The sequence below is a fragment of the Episyrphus balteatus genome, chromosome 1 (assembly GCF_945859705.1).
Source record: "Episyrphus balteatus chromosome 1, idEpiBalt1.1, whole genome shotgun sequence".
NCBI lineage: Eukaryota > Metazoa > Arthropoda > Insecta > Diptera > Syrphidae > Episyrphus > Episyrphus balteatus.
In genome coordinates this window covers 19,983,244-20,005,948 of record NC_079134.1, presented here as the reverse complement: position 1 = coordinate 20,005,948, position 22,705 = coordinate 19,983,244, and the positions used below count along the sequence as shown (strand labels likewise).

The following is a 22,705-nucleotide window of genomic DNA, read 5'->3' as shown; positions in this document are numbered from 1 at the left end:
TAGTTAGTAGAGTCAAACCTTGCCCAGATTTTGGTAATAGATTTGGATTTTTTTTCTTTTTTTTAACTTGGTCCGTTTCAGCTGTGAAACCTCCATATTTGGACAGGTCAGGTTCTAAAAATATCACCACAACGATCTGAAAAAAGAAGACACGCTTTATGGAGTGTTTTGTTTATGGAATGCTTATAAACTATAATGTCAGCAAAAATAAAAGAGGAACACACTCGATTTGAATCGAGAAAAAATACCACTTTTTAAAAACAAAAACAAAATTTAAGAAGTGCTTTCAGTTTGACTCCTGGGTCCGCATCACATTTAGTCTTGAAAATTGTTTACATAGATTTTATTGCTGAAGGAGGTACGCCGGCGGCATTGTATTTAATTTTTTGTTCAACGGTTCTTCTAATAATTTTCCACATTAACGTTGCGTGTGCTTATGACACTTATGCGTAATTAAACGGAGGCGCTAACTTATCTGTGACGCAGACGATTAGACTCACAGTAATTAAAATCCTTTCGGAGAATTTTGACTAATCACAACTGGAAAAATGGAGAGCAAAAAAAAAATAAATAAATAAATTTGAAAAAGTTAAACCTTGAGATGGGCAAACAAAGACTTTTTCATCTACCACCACAAAAATCTTTGCCCTTTTTACTTTGCGGCGAATTCCTATTGATTCATCCATCGACTCCTGCGCTAATTGTTTTATCGAGCTATTTGCTTCTATTAAAAAAAAAATAAAGGAAAAACGAAAAAAGAAATCAAGTTTGAAGATTTGCGCACCTCTTCTCCAGGCAGAGTATAGCTTCACTCTGATGCCTCTTGTCGGCAAGTTCATCTCTACTGTACAACGTCATGGCCTTAGGGTAGTAGTTTTATAGTAAGGCGGTTGGTGGTGTCCAAGTCGAGGTCCAGGCCGCAGCTTATGTGCCCAGTACCTAGACCTCTGCTCCCCACATGCTCCATGTGTCGGATTGGTGGACTTTTTTTTGTTGTTGCTCTAAATCACGTGTGTTGTATGCAGCAGCGGATCGGCTGTGCGGTGGCGGTATCGAAGATATTGTAGTAGAGTCGATCTTTTTGCATGTAAATTCAGTCAGACCTTACTGGCGCGACCCACCTGCGTTTTGCATTTTCATAGATCCCGTGCGCACTCCACATAGATACACCACGACCACAGTTTCCTCCTCCTCTTTTGTGGTGTGGACGGACTTGGTGCTGGAGAGTACTTTGGCATTTTTCGTTCGTTTGGTCGAGGTCTGAGTCTGTATGTGTGCGGACTTGGATTGCAATAGTCTGTTGGTTTGGGATGCTGATGTCGTTGGCGGCGGCATCGTTGTTGGCTTTGGCATGCTGCCGTGTATATTGAGCCTTTTGGCATGCTGCTGCTGCTGGTTGTGATGCTGGATGGCAATGGACAAGGGCACACACATCGGATAAGAGAAGCTCGCGATCTGTGGGAGCAATAGTCAATTTGCAGAGGCTGAATACTGTTTATTATGGTTCCCGATAGCGTCTTACAAATTTTTCCCATGTCTTAATTCATAAAGGAAGCTTTGGTCGGTTCGGTTTGGTTCGGTTTCGATGTTGAAGACTTGGTATACACCTACTGGTGTTTGCTTTGCTTCTTTCTTACTTGAGTTTTAGCTTGTCTTTTTTTTGTTTTTCTTTATTTTTGAACTGCGATCAATCTATGCGAAGTTGTGGCACTCCGAAATGCTAAAGCAACTCACCGACTAACGTAACTATAGATATTTTGGCATTGGACTTTTGTGCTAAAGGTGCTGACTTAAGGCTACATATTGGAGATTGAAGATACCTGACTTGACTTCATAGTCTCTCCGTAAACGCAGTTTTGGCATTTAGCTTATTTTTTTTATAAGTCTGTTTAAGAAGAATCCTATAATACAATGCAATTTGTGGATATTTAGAATTTGGAACTTGCATGCAGTAGTAAAGTCGAGGTGCAGTAAGTCTTTATTGAAGTGAGATTGAAGACTCTGTCGATAATGTTAATGAATAATGACTTTGAACTTGCAGTGATTAGTTTTTTTTTAAAGAGTTTTGTAAATACATAAAATGTTTGGGCCTTTTCATTTCAAGGGGTACGGAATTAGTACGGACTTTAATTTGAAGATGTATAATGTTTCTAAGCTTATAGACCAAAAAAGTGCTAACATCCATTAGAGTTATTTTGAAGAAGTTTTATTACTTTCTTGTTTCTATTTCTATAAAACAAAAATCATGTGTGCAATTCACACGTGGTTGAAGTGAAACCTTAAAAATCATTTAAAAAAAATCGAAAAAATTTAACTTTTTTTTATTCAATCACTTTTTTTATATGACAACCTACAATCAATTGTATACCATCTGAAAGCTTATTGTTTCAGCTCAGAATATTTATATCAACCATGTCTATACAACATTACAAAAAGAGCTAGAATTTTTTTAACCCAATTGGTTTTCATAAAAAAAGCAAAACAATCAATCTCTTTTCTCTTCTAACTCCATTAAATCCATTTTTTAAAAAACAACCTAAAATAAATTTTATATCATTATTATTTCACCTTTTATATGACGCTTCAATCATATTTCTACCATGCACATCTTTCAACCGTTATCTCAGAATTTTGAATATGAAATTAATTGAAATTTTGCACAATCATAATATATTTAATTACCTATCTACTGTATTTTATTATTCATCTATCTAGTAAAACAAAAAAGTTATGATCAATTGATTTTTCGTGTCGCTTTTTCGTTTCATCTTGTTTCAAATCACTAAGATACTAAAGAAGTGTTCAGCTGTTCAGCCTCATCCTATAAGCTGCTAAAGAAACATTGTTTTACTGTAACTCCAAAGAGAGGATATCAAAAAATCGGTTTGGACTTAGTACAATGATTCTTTAAGAATAATACTTTAACAGTGTATTTGGAGAAAAGATAAAACATTGCTTATGAAATATAGGTACCTGTAGATACAAAAATCCATCATTTATTTGGCAATGCTAAAAATATTATTTTTATGAAAATATTGAACCACATCTCCAATCAAAGTACCTATGTCATTCTATAAAGATGTGTTGAAAAAAAAACGTTTGATATTATTTTTTTTTTAATAAAATAAATTAAAAATAAAATGCACGACTGAGGTCGCACGTACTTGCTCTTGCAGTTCAAAGCACTTTTATGTTAGTCGACTTGTAGATTTTAAAAGCTGGCTCTTAATTTAAAAAAAAAATTGATATTGGGGAAGAGCCGACATTTAGGGCATGAAAAAATTTTTTTTCGTTGTTTGACTTTTTTGAGAAAAAATAAAAATGCAGTTTTATTTCCACTGCTTTAAATATTACGTTTACAAAGTTTAATCAAAATCGTTAGAGCCGTTTTCGAGAAATTCGCAATATCGTATTTTTATGTACGTTCTAAACGAGATATAAAAAAAAACAAAAAAAAACCAACTCTCAGAATTCCATAAAAATCATCTGTATCAAATTTGAAGAAAATCCGTCCACCCGTTTAGGCTGTGGAAATGTGTACAGATGGACGCACAACCGCACAGACGCACAGAACGTACAGACGCACGGACGGAATTGCGAGACCCACTTTTTTGGAATTCTCCATCATCGTAATGTTGGTTTTGATTAAAACCTCAAATTTTTTTTTTCGACACGAAACCAATACTTGCCCTATAGAGCAAGTAAAAATATAACATACCTTTTTGAAAGAATTATGCATTAATAAACACTTAAAAACAAGATTTTGAAAAAAGTGATTTTGCAATCAAAAAAATAATTTTTTAATCCTTTAAGCCACTTTAACCCAAGGTACAACAGAGCTTTTTTTTCTTAGCATTATTTGATCTGATGTTGATTGCAAGTTTTCTTGAACAATTAATGATAAAATTAAGGAAAGAAGATTTTCCAATAATTGGATTATTCATCCTGGGGAGGAATCGGCTAAGGCGTTAGTTGATAATTGACTATCCAAATCGACGATTTATGAATCAAAATTGTCGTTTTTTGACATTCAACTATCGACTATCGTGTTAGACGATTCCACCCTTGATTATAATTAAAATTAAAAATTGTACATAAATAACGATTTTCTTGCTAGGTTATACTAATAATAATTACGATTGGTGGAAGCGCATGATATTTTCACTATGTAGTTCATAATTATTTCAAGTGGAAAGGTCAATTCCATCTGCGGTCAGTTCTTTTTCACAATTAATTAAGAAGCTTTTTTTATCTGCCCAAAATTGTTTTCTTTAAATAAAATGTTCGATTGGGTCGCATGTATTTGCTCCATGTTAAACTTAACTTGAAACACAAATGATTTTTAAAAAGTCATTTTAAAACATTTTTAGATTTTAAATTAAAACTTGAAAATAACAAAAAAAAATTGTAAAATCATTTCTGTACGTATTTTGACTTGCAAACGAATTATGGCATAAATATTCTTAAAACAAACAATTTAGGTATTCCCAAATAAAGAACACATTTAACAACGAAGAAAAAAATAACAAAAATAATAAAAATTATTTAAATTATTTCTATTTTAAGTGGAGCGATTAAATATAATTCAATTTTAAAGTTCAAGTGACCTCAACTCCAAATTTATAAAGCGTTTCCCCAAGGTACGACAGTGGGCTCATCAGTTAGATCTGTCGTACCCTTACTAAGACGCCTTATTTTGGTCGATGTTTACCGACTCTATATAAAACTCACAGCATGAATATACTGTGAATTCTAATATTCAAAGGGAATTTGTTTAAATTCAGACCTTAGAAAAATATATGCCCGTGGTCAGGCTGATATAATAACGAAGAAAAAAATAACAAAAATAATAAAAATTATTTAAATTATTTCTATTTTAAGTGAATTTAAACAAATTCCCTTTGAATATTAGTAGTATTAGTAGTAGTATTTTTATTTTGCATAAATCAGTATAATAGGTGTTGTAACCGCACATTTTACAATACAGTGATTTGACAATTATGTCTTACATCTGAAATATTATTTAATAGTTTAAACAAAAAATATTTGGACAACGAAATACTTGAAGGAAAAGCAAAGAAAAACCTTCAATTTAAATTATAAAAAAAGAAAAAATGACTAGAATTTGATTCAGTTGTGTTTAACAAACATTTTTAAATAGAATTGAATTCTTGGATAAAAAGAATAATATAAATAAATATTATGCATAAATTAGTTAACAAATATATATATATATTTAACACAAAAGTGAATATACAAATTTATAAATAAATAAAAACAAATTAATGATTAAATAAATAAAAAGAAAATAAATAAATAAATTAATTAATCAATAAATTAGTAAATTAATAAATCAATAAATTAATAAATTTATAAATAAATAAATAAATAAATAAATAAATAAATAAATAAATAAATAAATAAATAAATAAATATGTAAATAAATAATAAATAAATAAATTAATGTAAATAGATAAAAAAGTAAATATAAATAGATAAATAAATAAGTACATAAATTAATGAATAAATAAATAGGTAGATAAATAAATACAAAAAATTAATAAATTAACAAAACAAGAGAAAAAATAGAGAAACAAAAGAAGAGATTAATAAATAAGGATTTATATGTACAGTGACAAAAAAAAAAAAAACAAAAAAAAAAATATAAATAGATAGGTAACTGAACAAATATTTATCACAGATTGATTTGGTTTATAAGAGGGTTATCAGATGAACTACATCTAAACGCAAAGTTTGCTTCTAGCTTTTGAATTCGTTCAGAGATCAATTCAACATTCGTTTCTTGATGAAGGTCACAAGTGGAGTAACGGAATGGTAGATTAAGCATCATTTTTAATAATTTATTTTGTGAAACTTGGAGTTTTTTAATGTGACATAGTGCAGCCCCTCCCCAAACAGGACTTCCATATAATAAAATTGACTGAAATATCACTTTCATTATGATCACTTTATTCTCAATTGTTAGAGCAGATCTTCGATTTATAAAAGGGTAAAGCAATTTGATAGCTATATTTACTTTCTTTATAGTACAATTAATATGGTGGTTGAATGTAAGTTTGGTGACTGACCACGGGCATACATTTTCTAAGTGTCTGAATTTAAAGAAATTCCCTTTGAATATTAGAATTCACAGTATATTCATGCTGTGAGTTTTATATAGAGTCGGTAAACATCGACCAAAATAAGGCGTCTTAGTAAGGGTACGACAGATCTAACTGATGAGCCCACTGTCGTACCTGGGCGAAACGCTTTATAAATTTGGAGTTGAGGTCACTTGAACTTTAAAACTTTAAACAAATTTTCAAAAAATTTCGACAAAAAATGATTTTTGAAAAACAAAAATTCGTTTTTGGAAAATTTTTCTTAATGTTACCAAAACGTTTTTGTAAACAAAAAACAACCTTACGTTAATAATGGTCCAAAAAATATATTTTTTATTTCAAAAATAAGAACTTTTTTGTTACATTAGATATATTTTTTTTTTTATCAAACTCGCTTTAGGAGTTTTTTGAAAAATCCAAACTATTTAATTAAGGTCATCTAGCAAGAACTAGTGATGGGAACTATTTGAACTATCGATTGTTCAATATATTTGGGCACATTTTCCACATCAAATATGTACCAAATGACAAAAAATTTATTCGGAAGGAAAAATATGTACATTCTGTTGGTACAGTAAAAGTCACTTAAGTGCTTACCCACTTACCTCCCGATTAGACGGGAGAGAAAAAAAAATTAAAAACCATAAAATGCACGTACAATCCTGTGTTATAACTTTTCTTAAAGCTAGTAATTTATTCTTTATTTTATTTTTTGACTCAAGTTGTTTCATTAAATAGTTTTTGTGAAATTATGTTTTAAAGATGAAATTTTGAAAAAACAAAATGTTTCGTTTTTTAATTGATTTTGTATAAAATTTTGCAATATTATGGACATATTTATACCATTATTTAATGACCTGGTAGTTTTTAGTCAAATGCTACATTCTAATGAATATTAAAGTTCCAAAGAATAAAAAAAAAAAATCTGAAACATACAGTTTTTTCCAGGGAAACCCAGTTTTTTTTGTTTGCATTAAAATTTTTTTATATCTCAGAAATATTGTGTTCAAATTGTAGGTCTATTGGAGCCAAATTGACCAAGTTATGAGTATTTTAATAACTTCAAAACTACTGCACGGATTCTTTTGAAATTTGGAACACTATTTCTTTCCATATTTTTAAAGGTATCCGTGGAGAAATTTTCTTTAAAACATAATATTTATAAAAATCTATAAGTAGAGGTCGCTTTTGATTAGTTTTTTTTTTCAAGGGGTCTTTATTTTTGGGGGTACAAACTTGGGCAAACTCTTGAAATGCAAGATTGTTCTACATATCCAGCAGTTCAATAATATATAGGTTATGCAATGTTGTGACGTGTTGCGCTATTTTAAAAACACTAATGTTAAAAAATACAACGAAAAAAGTGCAAATTTTTTAATACTTTTTTTGTACTTCAACCCCTCCGTATGAAAAATAGAGTTGCATGCAATTGAATTTTTTTTAGAATTACCCAACAAATAGTCGTTTATTTATTTGTGGGGTGGAGCTTTTCATGGAAAAGGGATGCAACAAACAATAAAATTCGCATTTCCAGCCAGAAATAGACAAAAGTTTCACTCAAGTTCTTTCTGTTATTATTCATATATTTTAACAACTCTTATCATTTGATTTGCTTTAAGTATAAACCAGTTCTGGGGGGGGGGGGGAGGCACGTGCCTCCAAAACGGGTTTTAATGTTATTCTAAAGCTTCTAGAGTATTGTGAAAAAAGCTCACGATCATGTTTCTTTCATAACCTCAAGCTCAATTTGTAGGTTTAACAGGTGTACCATGTTAATTACTGGTAAGTATTGATAACTTAACAGTTAACACTGTAACGTGTTACCAGAATCAAATGAAGATACCACGGATACCAAGTTCAATTTGATATTATTATCATGTATTTTATCAAAGTTTTCGTTAATATTAATATGGTTAATCTTGTTAAACATTCCAGATGTCTCTGTTACTTTAACATGGAATAATGTTAATTTTAAAATCCATATATCTTTAAATTAACATGCTGGATGACAGTTTCATGTTAGCTTAACACAATATAATGTTAATGGAAAAAAAAATTTCGTTAAAGTCATGTAGTATTTGAACACTTAAAACTCTCCAATCAAAATGGTGTATTCTGTTTGTTTTTACATGATTGTTTCTATGGTTAGGTACACATATTTATGAGAAACAATTGATTTTTTTTTCCTTTCTAAAATGCACTGTAAATGAGACCACTAAAACTCTTTCCCTGCACTATAGATATACAGACTTATGCATATACAAAAACAGCGAGCTACAAACTAGATTTAACCATGGTTCATTTTTAAGCTTGTTTAAGGAAATGAATGTTAATGTATTTTCCCTTGCATTGAGATATAAAAATTATAATTTTTTCATAAATACTTACGAGTTACAATTAAAGCTTTTGACCACTTCAAATTTAATTTTCATATCTTTTCCAATTAAAATAATAAAATCAATTTTTTTAATGTTTCATATTTCTTTATTAATAGTTCTAGTTGTTAACCTTAAAATCCTAGATTAAATATACATACAGCATAAATACCACTACAAACTAATCTATAATTGTTGTTTTTTTTTTTTTTAATATTATTTATTTATTTTTACAAAACTTAATGCAATTCATGTTATTTTTTCATTCAATAAATGCCAACGTATTGCTAAGATATCCTTCGAGATATCTTATTTGTTTTTATATATATATTTAGAGAAAGGATATGTTTTTTTTTTATTTATATTTTTAAATCTTTGATCTTCCATAGTTTTTTTTCATTGTTTTTCACTTCAACCTTTGACAAACTCATCTGGATGGAAGTTCTTTTTCACTGACAAAGATTGTTGTTGATTGTTAAACTGCTGATGACGATGTGATGAAGTACCATTATTTGTAGGACTTTCCTGAGGACTTCTTGAGTTCTTCTCATCTAAAGGTGATTTGCTAGTTTGACGATCCATATTCGGTAGTGGTGGGAAATTGTATGGTGCACCTAGAAATGGTGCAAATCCCATCAAATCGGAGTACTTTTGGCCACTTCCATTGGGGAATGGTGGTGGTGGGAGACCAGGAAATGATCCAGGTGGTAAATCAACAGGCTGTTGGGATAAAAATTGTTATTTTAAGGGAAGATTCTGAAAGAAAAAATCTCACCTTTGGTTGTAAACCATTGAAAAATGGTGGCAAATATGGGAAAAATATTTCAGGCCTCCTTGACATTAATTCAGAATCTTGATGTGAACCCAATGGAGGCAAATTAGGCCTATGCATTGGAAGTTCCAATGACATACGCCTTCCACGTCTCGATGCTGGATTCGTCCACATATGGGTGCCCATATGAACCTTAAAGACACAAAGAACAACAAACACTTGTCATCTGTATGAAATTTACACATTTATATCGATTAGAGAATTTCGGATTCACTGTTGTTCAAAGTTGTTCTTTTTGGTTCAACTCACCTTAAGATTTCCCTTGGTCGTGAAAGCCTTTTGACAAACATTACACTGAAATGGCTTGTCTCCAGTATGAGTTCTCATATGAATTTGCAGGGCAGAACTGGAGCTGAAATTTCTTCGACAAACTGTACAGAAGTGCTTGTTATTCGCCGGTGGTTCCTGGGCATTTTGTTGAAGTTCTTGCTGTTTGATTAGGGTATTGGGAGTGAATTGTGATGAATCTGATGAAGACTGCCTGTGATGTGACTCAGTTGGTAGTGAAGATACTGAAAGTGAGAAAAATCATATTTTGCTCTACATTTGGATGTGAGTAGTTGTCTTACAAAGTTGCATTTTCATCAACGAATGTTCAGCATCACCGCCAATATTGTTATCAGAGGTCATAGTCGAAGTTGATGATTCTCTACCAGTTGGAGGTGATGATGATGATGGTATTTGATTATCGTTCATTGTGGACATATCCGAGGGTGGTTTTTGACTCATATCTAAGTGAGCCTCATCGTGGGAGAAATTATTTGAATTTTGATTTTGCATAGAATCCTCAGAATCTCGACGCAGTCTGTGGGCCAAAATGTGGTGATGGAATTCCTCCTGGAAGAAAAAATTCAACATTTGAATGGAAGAAGGAGCAGTTAAGATCTAAAGAAAGAAGGAGTATGGAACCACATATTCTATGGACTAAAATTTGTATTTTGATCTTCAGTTTAAAAAATGCACTTCCGTTTTGTTCAGCCCAGTGAAGAGATTTTGAAAGAAAAACTTTTTTAATTTTGTACTTGGTCTATAGGGCAAAAAAATCGAGGTTTCAATCAAAACTAACATTGCGATAGTGGATTTCGTCATGACGTTCGTCGGTCTGTGCATCTCTGCGTCGGTGAAGCTGCAGCCTAAACGGGTGGACGGATTTTCTTGAAATTTGGTACAGATGATTTTTTCGTAAATTCCAAAGTCGTTTTTTTGCTTTTTTAAAATCTCACATACAAAGTGTACATCCCATACAATTTTTTTTAGTTATTTAAATTTTCTCGAAAATAGCTATAATGATTTCCATTAAACTTGGTGTACATAATGATCCAAGCTTTTCTAATCAAACTGCGTTTTTATTTTTTCTCAAAAAATTCGGATAGTGGAAATATGACCTTACCATTATTTGCGAAAACTAACATTTAAGTTAGGTATTTACGCATATCTCTTTATTCAAACTATAAATATTTCATATTTAAAAGATAGTGTTTATTAAAATTTTCGAAAAAAAAATGGAAAAAAAATAAAAAAAATTGGTTCATTTTTTTTTTTTATTTTTTTCTGACAAAACCAAATTTTTGATGCAAGCTCCAAATTGTTTATATCCAACACTTTTCAAAATATTTTGTTAAAAAAAGTTCAAAATGTAAAAAAATGCGAAATTTTTTTCCTGCTGAAATTCGAATTAATCTAGACCCAGATAAAACGCTAACACCTCGATTTTGTAGCTCTATACCTAAGTTTTCTTTTGAAACTGTCAAAATTATCAAAAAAGTTGAATTTTTTTCTCAAAATTGTAGCTTTGCAAAACAAAATTTGTTGTGCAAAAATTAATTTCTTAGCTCAACTCCGTCATTTTCTATTTCAATTTGTCTTAAAAGCTACAATTTTGAACATCAAGGAAAAAATAAATTTTCCTACTTTCGTTCGCTAACTTCAGTCTTATTTTAGCGGAATATTGAAAATCAAAAAAATCTGTAGAGGGTATAAAAACGAAGTTTGTTGAATTGAAAAGCATTAAAAAAGCTACAAATTTGAATGGTACATAGCTAATTTTTGGCGGAAATTTCAATAACTCAAAAATTATGCGAGCTAAAAATTTTTGGTTCGCGCAAAAAATTATCATTAAATTTTTGCCAATTTTCTTTTTTTTGTTACATAACTAAGAGTAAAACTCTTTTTTGAAGTGAAAACTTCTTTAGTATAGTAGTGATTTGAAACAAGATGAAACGAAAACGCGACACGAACATTTAACATGTTATAACTTTTTTGTATTAATAGATAGATGAATGAAATTTGTACTGTAGATAGGTAATTAAATAAATTATAATTGTAAAAATTTCAATTAATTTCATATTTAAAATTGGGATATAACGGTAAAAAGATGTTCTTTTCCAACACACGTTATATCTTTTGATCTAGTGCACACACAAATTTGATTTAACTCTAATACGCATGCTGATAACATAAACTTTTATTTGATATATCACACATAACGGTACGTGCTCTACAAGTTACAAAATCTTAAATTGAAAAGCTTGAAAAATACCTCAAAACACCTGTGGAGATTTGTTGGCGATGACCAGCTACCAGTGTAGGACGTACCGTAATCTCAGTCTGGAAATTCGACATGGTTGACTTTAAAAAATTCTAACTTCTTTTGTAGACATCTTTGAAGTAAGATTTATGCATCATTGAAACAATAAGCTTTCACATGGTATAACATTTTTTATAGGTTGTCAAACAAAAAAAATTGATTTAATAGCATGAGAACATAAAAATAAATGTTTTTTTGCTTTTTGGATGAAATTTCATCGAGTTTAAAAAATTCTAGCTCTTTTTGTAGATGCCTCATACACCTGATCGATATATATATTTTTAGCAAAGACAATAAGCTTTCAGATGGTGTAAAAATTTGCATAGGTTGTAAAGGAAAAAAATGGATTTAATAGTGTGAGAAGATAAAAATACGTGTTTTTTCGCTTTTTTTGATGGAAATTGATCGAGTGTCATAGACTTGATCGATATATAATTTTGAGCTAAGACAATAAGCATTCAGATGATATAAAATTTATCTAGGTTGTCATATAAAAAACATGGATTTGAAGGTGATAGAATAAAAATAGGTAGATTTTTTCTATTTTTTTTTTTTTGCAAGAAAAATGATTTTTTAAGGTTTCACTTCTACCACGTGTGAATTGCAGACATGATTTTTTTTCTGGAGTTTTGTTAAGAGGTTCATGGCTCTGTTAATTAAAGACGAAGTTATTTGTGCAAAAAAAATGTCTTTGTTTGAATTTGTTTCATCTCAAAATGTCTTTATAAGAAAATTCAAATTTTGTCAAACGAATAAAATGGGCCAAAGGTAAATTCAGAAAAGTATGTCCAAACTTTTCTCGCAGAACCAACCAGATCGTATTCTAGGCTATTATAAGATTCAGAGTTATGATTTCGTTTTTATGTGTTAAATTAAAATAAAAATGTTATTTTTTAAAACAATTATTTTTTATCTATATTATATATTTTTTTTTTTTTTTCAAAAATGAAATAAATTTTAATCCAAATGCAAATCTATATCTGCCTGGCAAATGCATGACGCGACTACGAACAACAAGGCTACCATGTAGTCTTAATAGAGAACATGTAATTTCACTTTCACTATAGGTAGCTACATGCTACACTAATCCCAACATGTTTATACTTTTTCTGCTGCCCTGTAAAACCAAAACGTCATAAAACATTGTCTGCATCTGCACGCGTTGTGATCTTGGTAATTATTTAAAATTTTCGATTCATTAAAAATTTCTATCGAATATGTCGCGAGCAGCAGGCCCACCCGACGACGACGACGACGACACACGCTCTATAAAGATCCAAAATCCCATTATAACAATATGATGACTTCCCCTTGACTCTTAAGCCCCCCTTTATTCTGAAATCGGTGTATTCCAATTCCAACAAGTGCATAATTCCTATGGATAGTCTATGAAGTCTCTGAGAGAGTGGCGAATATCACTGCTAGGACATTTAGGCTTAAACAATGCGATGCAGATGTATGTTAGGTACAAATCTCCAACAAGAAATCTCCCAAAGGTAATGGGAAGAAGGGGTGGGGGATGAGCATTTATATGCCGTGTTGTCGGTCGTTGGTCGTTTTTGTCGTGTCGGTCGTCGGAATGAATTGTGTCTGCGCAAACACAAAGAATTTGGATCATATCCAAAGAATCTCTCATTTTTGTGTTATTTGACTTGAAAATAATGAACATTGTCATTAGTCATAGATACCAGAGATGATGGGATATTTCATATTGTAGACGGCATTAACAATACATCAAAAAAATATTTTGGGGTGCCAAGTCCAGTTGTTGTTTCTCTAAGAAGGGGTGAATTGGGCGGGGGGGGGCCACATTTATGTTATGGGGATGGGAATACCCGCAGAGTGTTATAGTGTCATGCATCTTGCAGATGAAAAACGTTTTATTGTTCATTGTCGTCGTTGTACGTATTCGAGTCCAAGTACGAGTGTTATTGCAGATTATTTTTATGTTTTTCAGTTTTTTAAAGATGCAGACAGACGACAATGCGGCGGATCTTAATCGAATTTTAAATGGAAAATAATATTGTGGAATGAGAAAAGTATTTAATGTGTGGCGAGGTTATACATATATAGCAATTGGAGGAAAACATGAATTTATTTTAGTGGTTTTATATAAAGACAATGGGAAAACAAAATACAAAAATATGAATTTAATAATAAGTTTTAGGATTTACTCTAATAAAAATGTGAGATTAGGAATTTCAGAATAAATTTAGGTTACTTCATCTACAAAATTAACTAGAAATTCGTACAGAAAATGTTGAAAAGTAGCTAAATGTTTTTTTTTTTTTTTGAATTGTTAAACATTAAAAAATTAAAAAACAGTTTTTTTTAATTTTAAAACAATATTAAGTACATACAGTGACGAGCAAAAGTGGTCAAATGTTTTGCCTTTTTTGAAAAAGTTGTTTAAAACTTAGTGTTCTTTACATAAATTAAATCGTTTTAATTTTATTATTTTTCTATATTATGCCACCATTAATTTTCCTGATTAAAATTTTAAAAAATGCTTCATTGTCCAAAAATGGAGAGTATCATATTGGTATTTGGACTTGACCAATTCTGCTCGTTTTGGAAAAAGGCTTTTGTTTCAATATATTGAGTGTACTAGAATTAATTTTTACAACTTTTAACCACTTTTAACAATGCCTCGAGATAGGATCTATCAATCTGTGAAGAAATAATTTTAAAATTCGGTCGTATTTCAGCTTAATGGAAAGCTTAAAGCTCATCGCTTTTAGACTTGTGTTTTTTTACTGCGCTTACAATTTCTTCAAAAATTTCAACAGATTTTCAGCCAAAATGGGTCAGGGCCTTATGCTGACTACGCAACTGTCTTAAATTTCTGATTTCCGAAGCAATATTTGACAATTTTAAAGGTTTTGGTGGGGTCTTCATGTAGTTGAAAAATGATATCACACGACACGGAGTCTTCTTTTGCCAAAAAACTTGGTAAATTGTTTTGTTTTGGTACATAGCTCAAAAGTGAGCTAGCTCAAAATTTGAGCTGAGCTGTGAGCTGAGCTCAGCTAACTTTTGAGCTTTGTAGCAACCCTGCAAGTTCCATATTGCTACTACTAGTGCTGAAGCACACACAATTCTCATAAAATTAACATATCGCACATTTTATGCGCAATTCATTTACTTTCGTTAAGCATATACTGTACGTTCTGAACCGCACAACATGAGTAAATTTCACAGAGTAAATTGAAAACTACATGGACGCAAGGAGAATGAAAGAATTAATTTATTGTTTTATTGATAAAAAAGTAAAAAAACTAAGTGTGGATTAGTTACTTAATAATAGAAATTAAAAATATCAAATGAAATTCATTGGGCACGTTCAAACACCTATCGGATAGTCTATCTGGGATACCAGTATCTGGAATATCTTTTTGAACAAAGAGGTATCCAGATAGCTTGCCCAAGCAGCTACTAAAAAAATATGTAAATATTGAGAAGAGGAAATTTTTTCTTTTGAGCAAATTACATTTTTTTTATTGTTGAAAAGTACTTGCACAATCGCTTTGACTTTATTTCTTGCAATTTTTTTTTTATTTTGAAGCTGAATAATAGCCCGAAAAGTAATCAAAATAAAAAAAAGCCAAATGTATATCAGCTGATCACTCGGATACCTGAGGTATACCTACCAGAAATTCTGGGATACCTTCAGATTATTTTTTGACAGAAAATGGTTCGTTTCCTTGCTAATTTTTAACATTGTTTACAACAACAAAAAGCTATCCGATAGCTTTACGTTAGCTCTTTGAACGTGCCCATTTACATATACTGAATGAGAAGTATAACTTCAGTCGCGTGTACATGTGTAAACACACTCTTTTTTTGATTTAACATTGTGTAGCTTGTAGTTAGTCTATCGTTATGAGTGATATACCAAATGAAAGGTAATTGTATCAGGATGCTCATAAAAGTTTATTAAAATTTCTATCTGCTCTTGGTCAAAAGTTATAACCTGTTGAATTCTAAAATTTTATTTTACCGTTATCTCAAAATTGTGCCATGGTTCATCGATTTATAAGACGTTATCACGTCAAAAATATTTTGCTTAAAAAAATGTTATTGCAACTGAAAACTATTTGCGTCGAAGGTAAAAATTTAATTGCAAATAAAAACATTTTGAAATGGGAAAAAAATTTCTGCATTGAAAAAAATTCAATGCAAAATGTGTGCATTAAATATTTTTTTTTTTAATTTAGATACGTCGAATTTTTTAAAATTTTTACTATTTGCCCATACATCAGCTATGTCAACTTGTAACATTAAACCTAATTCTTAGTCAAATAGTCAAAATTGTAAGAAATTGAACGAATGTAAAAAAAATATCTCAGGCATTTTGCATTTTTTTCTTCGATGCAAAACATTTTTATTTGCAAAAAAAATTTTATTTTCAATGCAAATATTTTTCAGTTGCAATAAAGTTTTTTCAATGCAAAATATTTTTAGTGGCAAACACAGAAACTCTCTATCTGCAAAGTTGATACCACTTTTGGATGATTTAAGAAAACGCTTATACTTTGGTATGCCTTTACTCATGTTTATGTTAATTTTTCCGTCAATACCAATGACAGAAACTTAGGAGAAATGTTATTCTTTGTAATAATTTTATATTTTAATGCCAATTTTCTTCAATAAATGTGTGATAAACATAGTATTTTATTAATTTATTCTTATTAAGGGCCAATTTTTCAATAGTCAGTTAAACAGTCAGTTAGTACTTATTCCTAAGGATAGAGAAAAAAATCAATTTTTCAACAGGCAGATATAGCTTATTCCTAAGAATAAAACTATCTGCTTCTTTCAGAGACGAATAAAAATTATTCTAAGGAATAATCTCAACAAAAATATTGTGTCAGTTGTCAAAGCTGTTTTGAAAGAATTTTGAAAAAAATACAGTGGAACACAAGAAAACAAAAACAATCATGAATAAAAATGACGTTTAATTTTAAATATTTTTGAATTTGACAATTTTTTTTTTGTTATTCTGTAGAATAAATTATTCTTGATTGAAAATTCAATGTTTTTATCTGATTGTTTATGAGCCTAATAACTTTATTCGTCGAACAGTTAATTGACTGTTTATTAAAAGATTGAAAAATTGGCTCTAAGAAAACAATATTTTTTTCTTCCGATAACAATTTGAACGTTTATACTTTAGTTCTTAAACGTTATAATATACTTATCATTGGTTTTTTGGAAACAATTACAGTTTTTACTGTCTTTTCGAAAAAACACTCTTTCATCTAAATTTGTTTCTTTATTCTTGCTTTCTATCAACAATGCAAACGTCCTTACCATATTTCATAAGTGTTGCCTATCAATTTTGTTTTCACTATAAAAAAATACCCTTTTAACCAGGATATTCTTTTGAGATTAGAAACAAAAATTTAAAGTGTCACATTCTTGTTTCTAATCTCAATAAGTCAAAAGTAACATAATTGCTGCATTTCAATAGGGTACCACTATTATTATTAGTTTTTCCAATATACCAAAATTTTCTCTACACTTAAAAAAAAACACCATTTCACATGAAAAAAAAAAATGTAGTCTTAATTTTTTCATAATTTCCATGGGAAAGTCAACATTTTTAATAAATCTCGTAAAGGGTACCTTTTATTCCATTGATGCTACGGACTTATCGCAGATAAAAACCCTTTCACCTAAAATATTTGTAAAAACTTTTTTGATTTTATTGGTTTTCGTTCTAAATGAATCATTTGTACCAATTTTCATTTGGGTAACATTTTTGTTCCATTTTTGGTGGTATTAATTCCTTATTTCATCATTTCTTAAAAAAAAAAACACCTTTTCACTCAAGATAATTTTGTAGAACCTGTAGATTCTTAGTTCTTATAACAAACAAAACTTTTTCCATAAGTTACAAATTGTACAAATTCAAAAAAAAATGTTTACATTTTTAACAGACGCTCCTAAACAACTCAATGAGCTAAATACCATTGATTTTCCCCCTGCAATTGTATATTTGTAAAAAAATATGTCTGTATATTTTATGTAGGATATTTCAAGAACTTCCAAACATTTCAAAACATTTCCAATTGTATATTTAAAAAGCCAGTTTTTTTTAACAAAGTTCCATTACCAAACACAACTTTTATTCTTTTCAAATACAATGTCGAAGTTGTTCGAATAGAACTACAATTATTTTGCACATCATCGCCATGAAAACACTATCACTTCACTACAATGCCTTCAAAACTTAATATTCCTAAACACTATTCGATATATTCACTATAATCTTGTACAAAAATACCAAAGTGAAGTTCTTGAAAATCCCCAAATGCCCTTGTGGAATACATTTTTAATTAACGGCCCTAACTAAACACGTCTCCGTCCATCACAAGATGCATCAGCAGCTAAATACAAGTTACTCAATCAACAGGGAATTCAACAATAATTATTGTAACAATTCATGGTAAAGTGGTTGGTTATGTTTTTGGTCCCGCAGGAGCCAGAGGGAGCACTTTACAATACATCTTCCAAAGAAGGAGACTATTTTGTGCACCATGATGATGTATAAAATTATGGTGGGTGCCACTATACAGAAAATATAACAATGTTGTTTGGTAAGTATTGTAACCATGTAACCTAGAAGCCTAATTCAGTGGTGGATAGCTACACCTGAGACTCTTTTATGGAATACCATTTCTGCACTTGTTCACCAAATAGTTTTGTTTAACCAATTTCTGAAGTAATTTCTGTATCTAAAGGGTCTTTCGAAGTACCTTTCTGTGTGACTTCTGAAAGGATTGTTCCAAAAGTCCATATTTGTAGATTGTTTTCCCTTAAAAGTTGCTAAAGTTTTCAATAAGTGGCATCACTGGTGCATTAAAAATTTATCGTTGCAACTTTGTCTTGTTCTTATTCTTTCTAGTAATTAATAATCTGGGCTCATAATTTGTTGTACATGGTGCAAAATGGTTCCCTTTATGGTCTCATACAGCAATGCCGACAATTTTAATTAATACAATACTTATACTCACATAGAGTAATTTCAAAATAATAATAACCCACTATATGGCTTATGGCAATGGTTTATATGAAAGAGAGAGAAGAGTAAAGAAAATAACTAGTAGATAATATGGGCAACAAGTAAATTCCTTTCAGGATTAATTAGACATCCCTTGGGAAGGGCGGCCAGCAGTGGCGGCAAGCGAATCAGCACAACAATTGATTGACATGCTACAAGCGAGTGTTTTTTGTTTTTTTTTGAAGTTATACTTCTTATGGGAGGGCGGGTATGAAAATTTACTTTTTGACAAGAATGTCAAAGGGATTATGACGCGATTACCCTGGGTAGCAGGGCTGTCGTTTCACCTTTAGAGAAGGCAGTACTTTAGTATTTAAAAATGCAGTACGCCACAGTACGGCAAACATAAAACACACAACACGTTCCAAAGTTACATGTTTCATGTGGCAAGTTGCATGTGGCAAGTTGTATGTGGCAAGTTGCATGTGGCAAGTTGTATGTGGCAAGTTGCGTGTGGCAAGTTGCATGTGGCAAGCTGCATGTGGTAAGTTGCGTGTGGCAAGTTGCATGTGGCAAGTTGCGTGTTGCAAGTTGCATGTAGCAAGTTACATGTGTCAAGTTGAATGTGGCAAGTTGCATGTGGTAATTTCCATGTGGCAAGTTGCCAGGGTTGCAAAAAGCTCACATTTCAGCTCAGCTTATAGCTCAGCTCAAATTTGAGCTAGCTCAAATTTTGAGCTGAGCTCATTTGAACTGAGATGAAAGTGAGCGCCCCCAACTTCCAACGTCTATATCTCGGAATTTTGAAGAAAATGAAAAAAAATTTTTGGATGCCAAAAAGTAGCGGGGACTCTAACCTACATTTGGGTACAACTCCCATCCCTGTAGGTCCACGCGTTCTCAAACCGGGAGAACTTAAAAGTAAAAAAAAATAGCCACGATTCTGAAAAAATAGGCATGATGTGGTGGTATAACATGGAAGGCGATTTTTTAAAAATCTGACAATGTGCAAAGCGTAGGCCCATGACACAAGCTATCATTTGGCATCACTCCCAAAAATTGCTCTCAAGCGGTTTAGCTTCGAGGAGCGTTCAAAGATTCGGGGATTTTTCGAAAAAAAATTTTACCCCAACTTTCAAACGTGATTTTCTCGGAATTTTGAAAAAAAAAAATCGAAAATCCGGATTATACCACTATCGGGTAGCTGAGAATAAGCTTTCATATGGCACCACTAACCTGTCTCTAGATCAAAGCGTTCAGCTCCCAAAAATTGTTTCGCGCCCCCAACTTCCAACGCCTATATCGCGGAATTTTGAAGGAAATGAAAATAAAATTTTTGATGCCAAAAGGTAGCAGGGACTTTAACCTACATTTGCTTACAACTTTCATCCCTGTAGGTCCACGCGTTCTCAAACCGGGAGAACTTAAAAGTAAAAAAAATAGGCACGATTCTGAAAAAAAAGGCATGATGTGGCGGTTTAACATTCAAGGCGATTTTTTAAAAATCTGATAATGTGCAAAGCGTAGGCCCATGACACAAGCTATCATTTGGCATCACTCCCAAAAATTGGTCTCAAGCGGTTTAGCTTCGAGGAGCGTTCAAAGATTCGGGGATTTTTCGAAAAAAAAAAATTATAAAAATCAATGTATCCTCTCACCCATCACAGATCAGCTCAACCATCAGCTCAGCTCAAATGAGCTGAGCTATGGTACATAGCTCAAAAGTGAACTAGCTCAAAATTTGAGCTGAGCTGTGAGCTGAGCAAGGAGGATGAAAGAATTAATTTATTGTTCACTTGATAAAAATGTAAAAAAATGAAGTGTGGATTAATTAATTTAATAATAGAAATTAAAAATATCAAATGAAATTCATTTACATATACTGAATGAGAAGTATAACTTCAGTCGCGTGTACATGTGTACACACACTCTTTTTTTTTTATTTCAACAAGTTTGTGATATTTATTCCAAGTAATTAATTTTTGTAGAAAATATTTATAAACAACTGACAAAAAAAAAACTTACTTTTGTTGCACAGCCTTTATCACAGATGGAGCACTTGAAGTTATCCTCTTTGGTATTATGAGTTCGAATGTGTAATTCGAGTTCAGATGCACTCGGAAAGATGAGAAAACAAATATTGCATATATTTGCAGCACCACGAAGACCAGCTGGAAGAAAGAGGATTAACATGAAATGATGATTAATTTTTAATGTTTTGTACAAAAGATTGAAAATTTAAAAAAAAAAAAACCCTACTTTTATCTTAATCTAGTACAACGGAAGAGAAATAAATTTGAAGATTGAATCTATCTTAAAGGTAAGGTTATTTGTAATTTATAAGTAGAATATTTTAGTAGATCTCCACGTCACTGAGACTGATTTTGATGAATTTTTTTACATAAAGATGTTTTAAAGAAGATGTCTTAATAGTAATATGTGTACAATGGGATTGTTCTTTTGAAGCTTTGTTTTTTTTTTTGCTTTCTTTCTTCAATTTTAAAATTCACTAAGTTTCTTTACTTTTTTTATAGACCGTTTTTTTACCTCGGTGGTGTATCGTGTTACAAAAAAAAAAAAAAAATAAAAATAATTTCAAGTCCTTTAGCCACAGCTCAAGATTTTTCTGGAGGCAATTGTATAAACTAATTCAAATGGATCTCATTATGTGAGCTCAAATTGAAAGTTCGAGAGCTTGTTTCGATATGCAAAGTGATGATAAAATAAACGATGTGGTGATTTGATGAATGATTTGATGCTTCTTATTCGATTTCAGCACATTACATAGGTAAGCTCATTTGAAAATTTATTATTTCACAACTTATTGCAATTTCATTATGTATTAAAATTAAATTATCCACTTCAAAACAAATAAAGAGTAAAGGAAATATAATTCTTTGAAAATGAGGCCCACAATACAAGACAATTTCCTAAAATTTATAAACATAAGATATTTCTGTCACAATTCCCCACTCACAATAATATTGTTACATATTTTTTTCGGGGAAATTTCCTATTATTTTCAGATTTTTCCATTACTAAATATTACTGAGACTTTCTTGTGAGAAATTGAATATATTTGGTTTGGTGGAATACGATTTTTCCATACGAAATAGCAAAATGGGGAACCTTCACTCCCCTTTTAAGCTTAAGCTGACTGCTCTGCAATTTATAAGAGAATGAGGTCTTGTCAACAAAGGCAAGAAATATACTTTATTTCGTACAAACTATTTTGAAGCTAACTAATTTGCCTATATTATTATTTTTTACACGGTCACTGTGGTGTATGAGTAACATTTTATTCCATAGTAATTTTTGGGGCTGATTAATTCACATTTTTTTTTTTTAAATGATTTCAATGGATTTTTATACACAGTAACCGTAAAAAAATTTAAAATCACACACTTTGAAATTAAAAAAAAAAAAAAACTAATTTTTATGAAAAATCAAGTTTTAGATTAAGGTTGATGAATATTGTTTTGAAATTTTGCTTTTAAGTGTTGATTAAAAAAATAATTAATTTGGGCATGAAATCATGAAGAAGCAACGCCTAGTAACCAAAAACCCTCAATCATTCAATGGAATGGATGCGTTTTCTTCGATGGTATATGCTGCTATACGAACCCAGACCTATTTAGCGTCATAGACCATGGCACTTATCACAGCACCAGGGTAATCTTTGAAAATTTTTTTTTGAAAAATATTAGCAAATTTTTGTATGGTTCACCAGCTTTTTGCAATAGCGTGTAGTTTGGGTTTAGACAAGCAAAAAAAAAAAAATCG

General features: G+C 30.9%; 1 protein-coding gene across 1 annotated transcript in view; it reads right to left on the bottom strand.

The window, feature by feature from the left end:
* Nucleotides 1–8,908: 8,908 nt before the first annotated feature.
* The window catches only part of LOC129907417 (homeotic protein spalt-major), a 55,367-nt gene continuing 41,570 nt past the window's right edge, over nucleotides 8,909–22,705 (bottom strand). The window contains exons 3-7 of the mRNA XM_055983617.1: nucleotides 20,948–21,093; nucleotides 9,899–10,166; nucleotides 9,579–9,841; nucleotides 9,273–9,461; nucleotides 8,909–9,217 (exon numbers count right to left, since the gene is read on the bottom strand). Coding sequence (XP_055839592.1) covers nucleotides 8,909–9,217; nucleotides 9,273–9,461; nucleotides 9,579–9,841; nucleotides 9,899–10,166; nucleotides 20,948–21,093 — 1,175 coding nt within the window. The remainder of the gene's footprint in view (nucleotides 9,218–9,272; nucleotides 9,462–9,578; nucleotides 9,842–9,898; nucleotides 10,167–20,947; nucleotides 21,094–22,705) is intronic.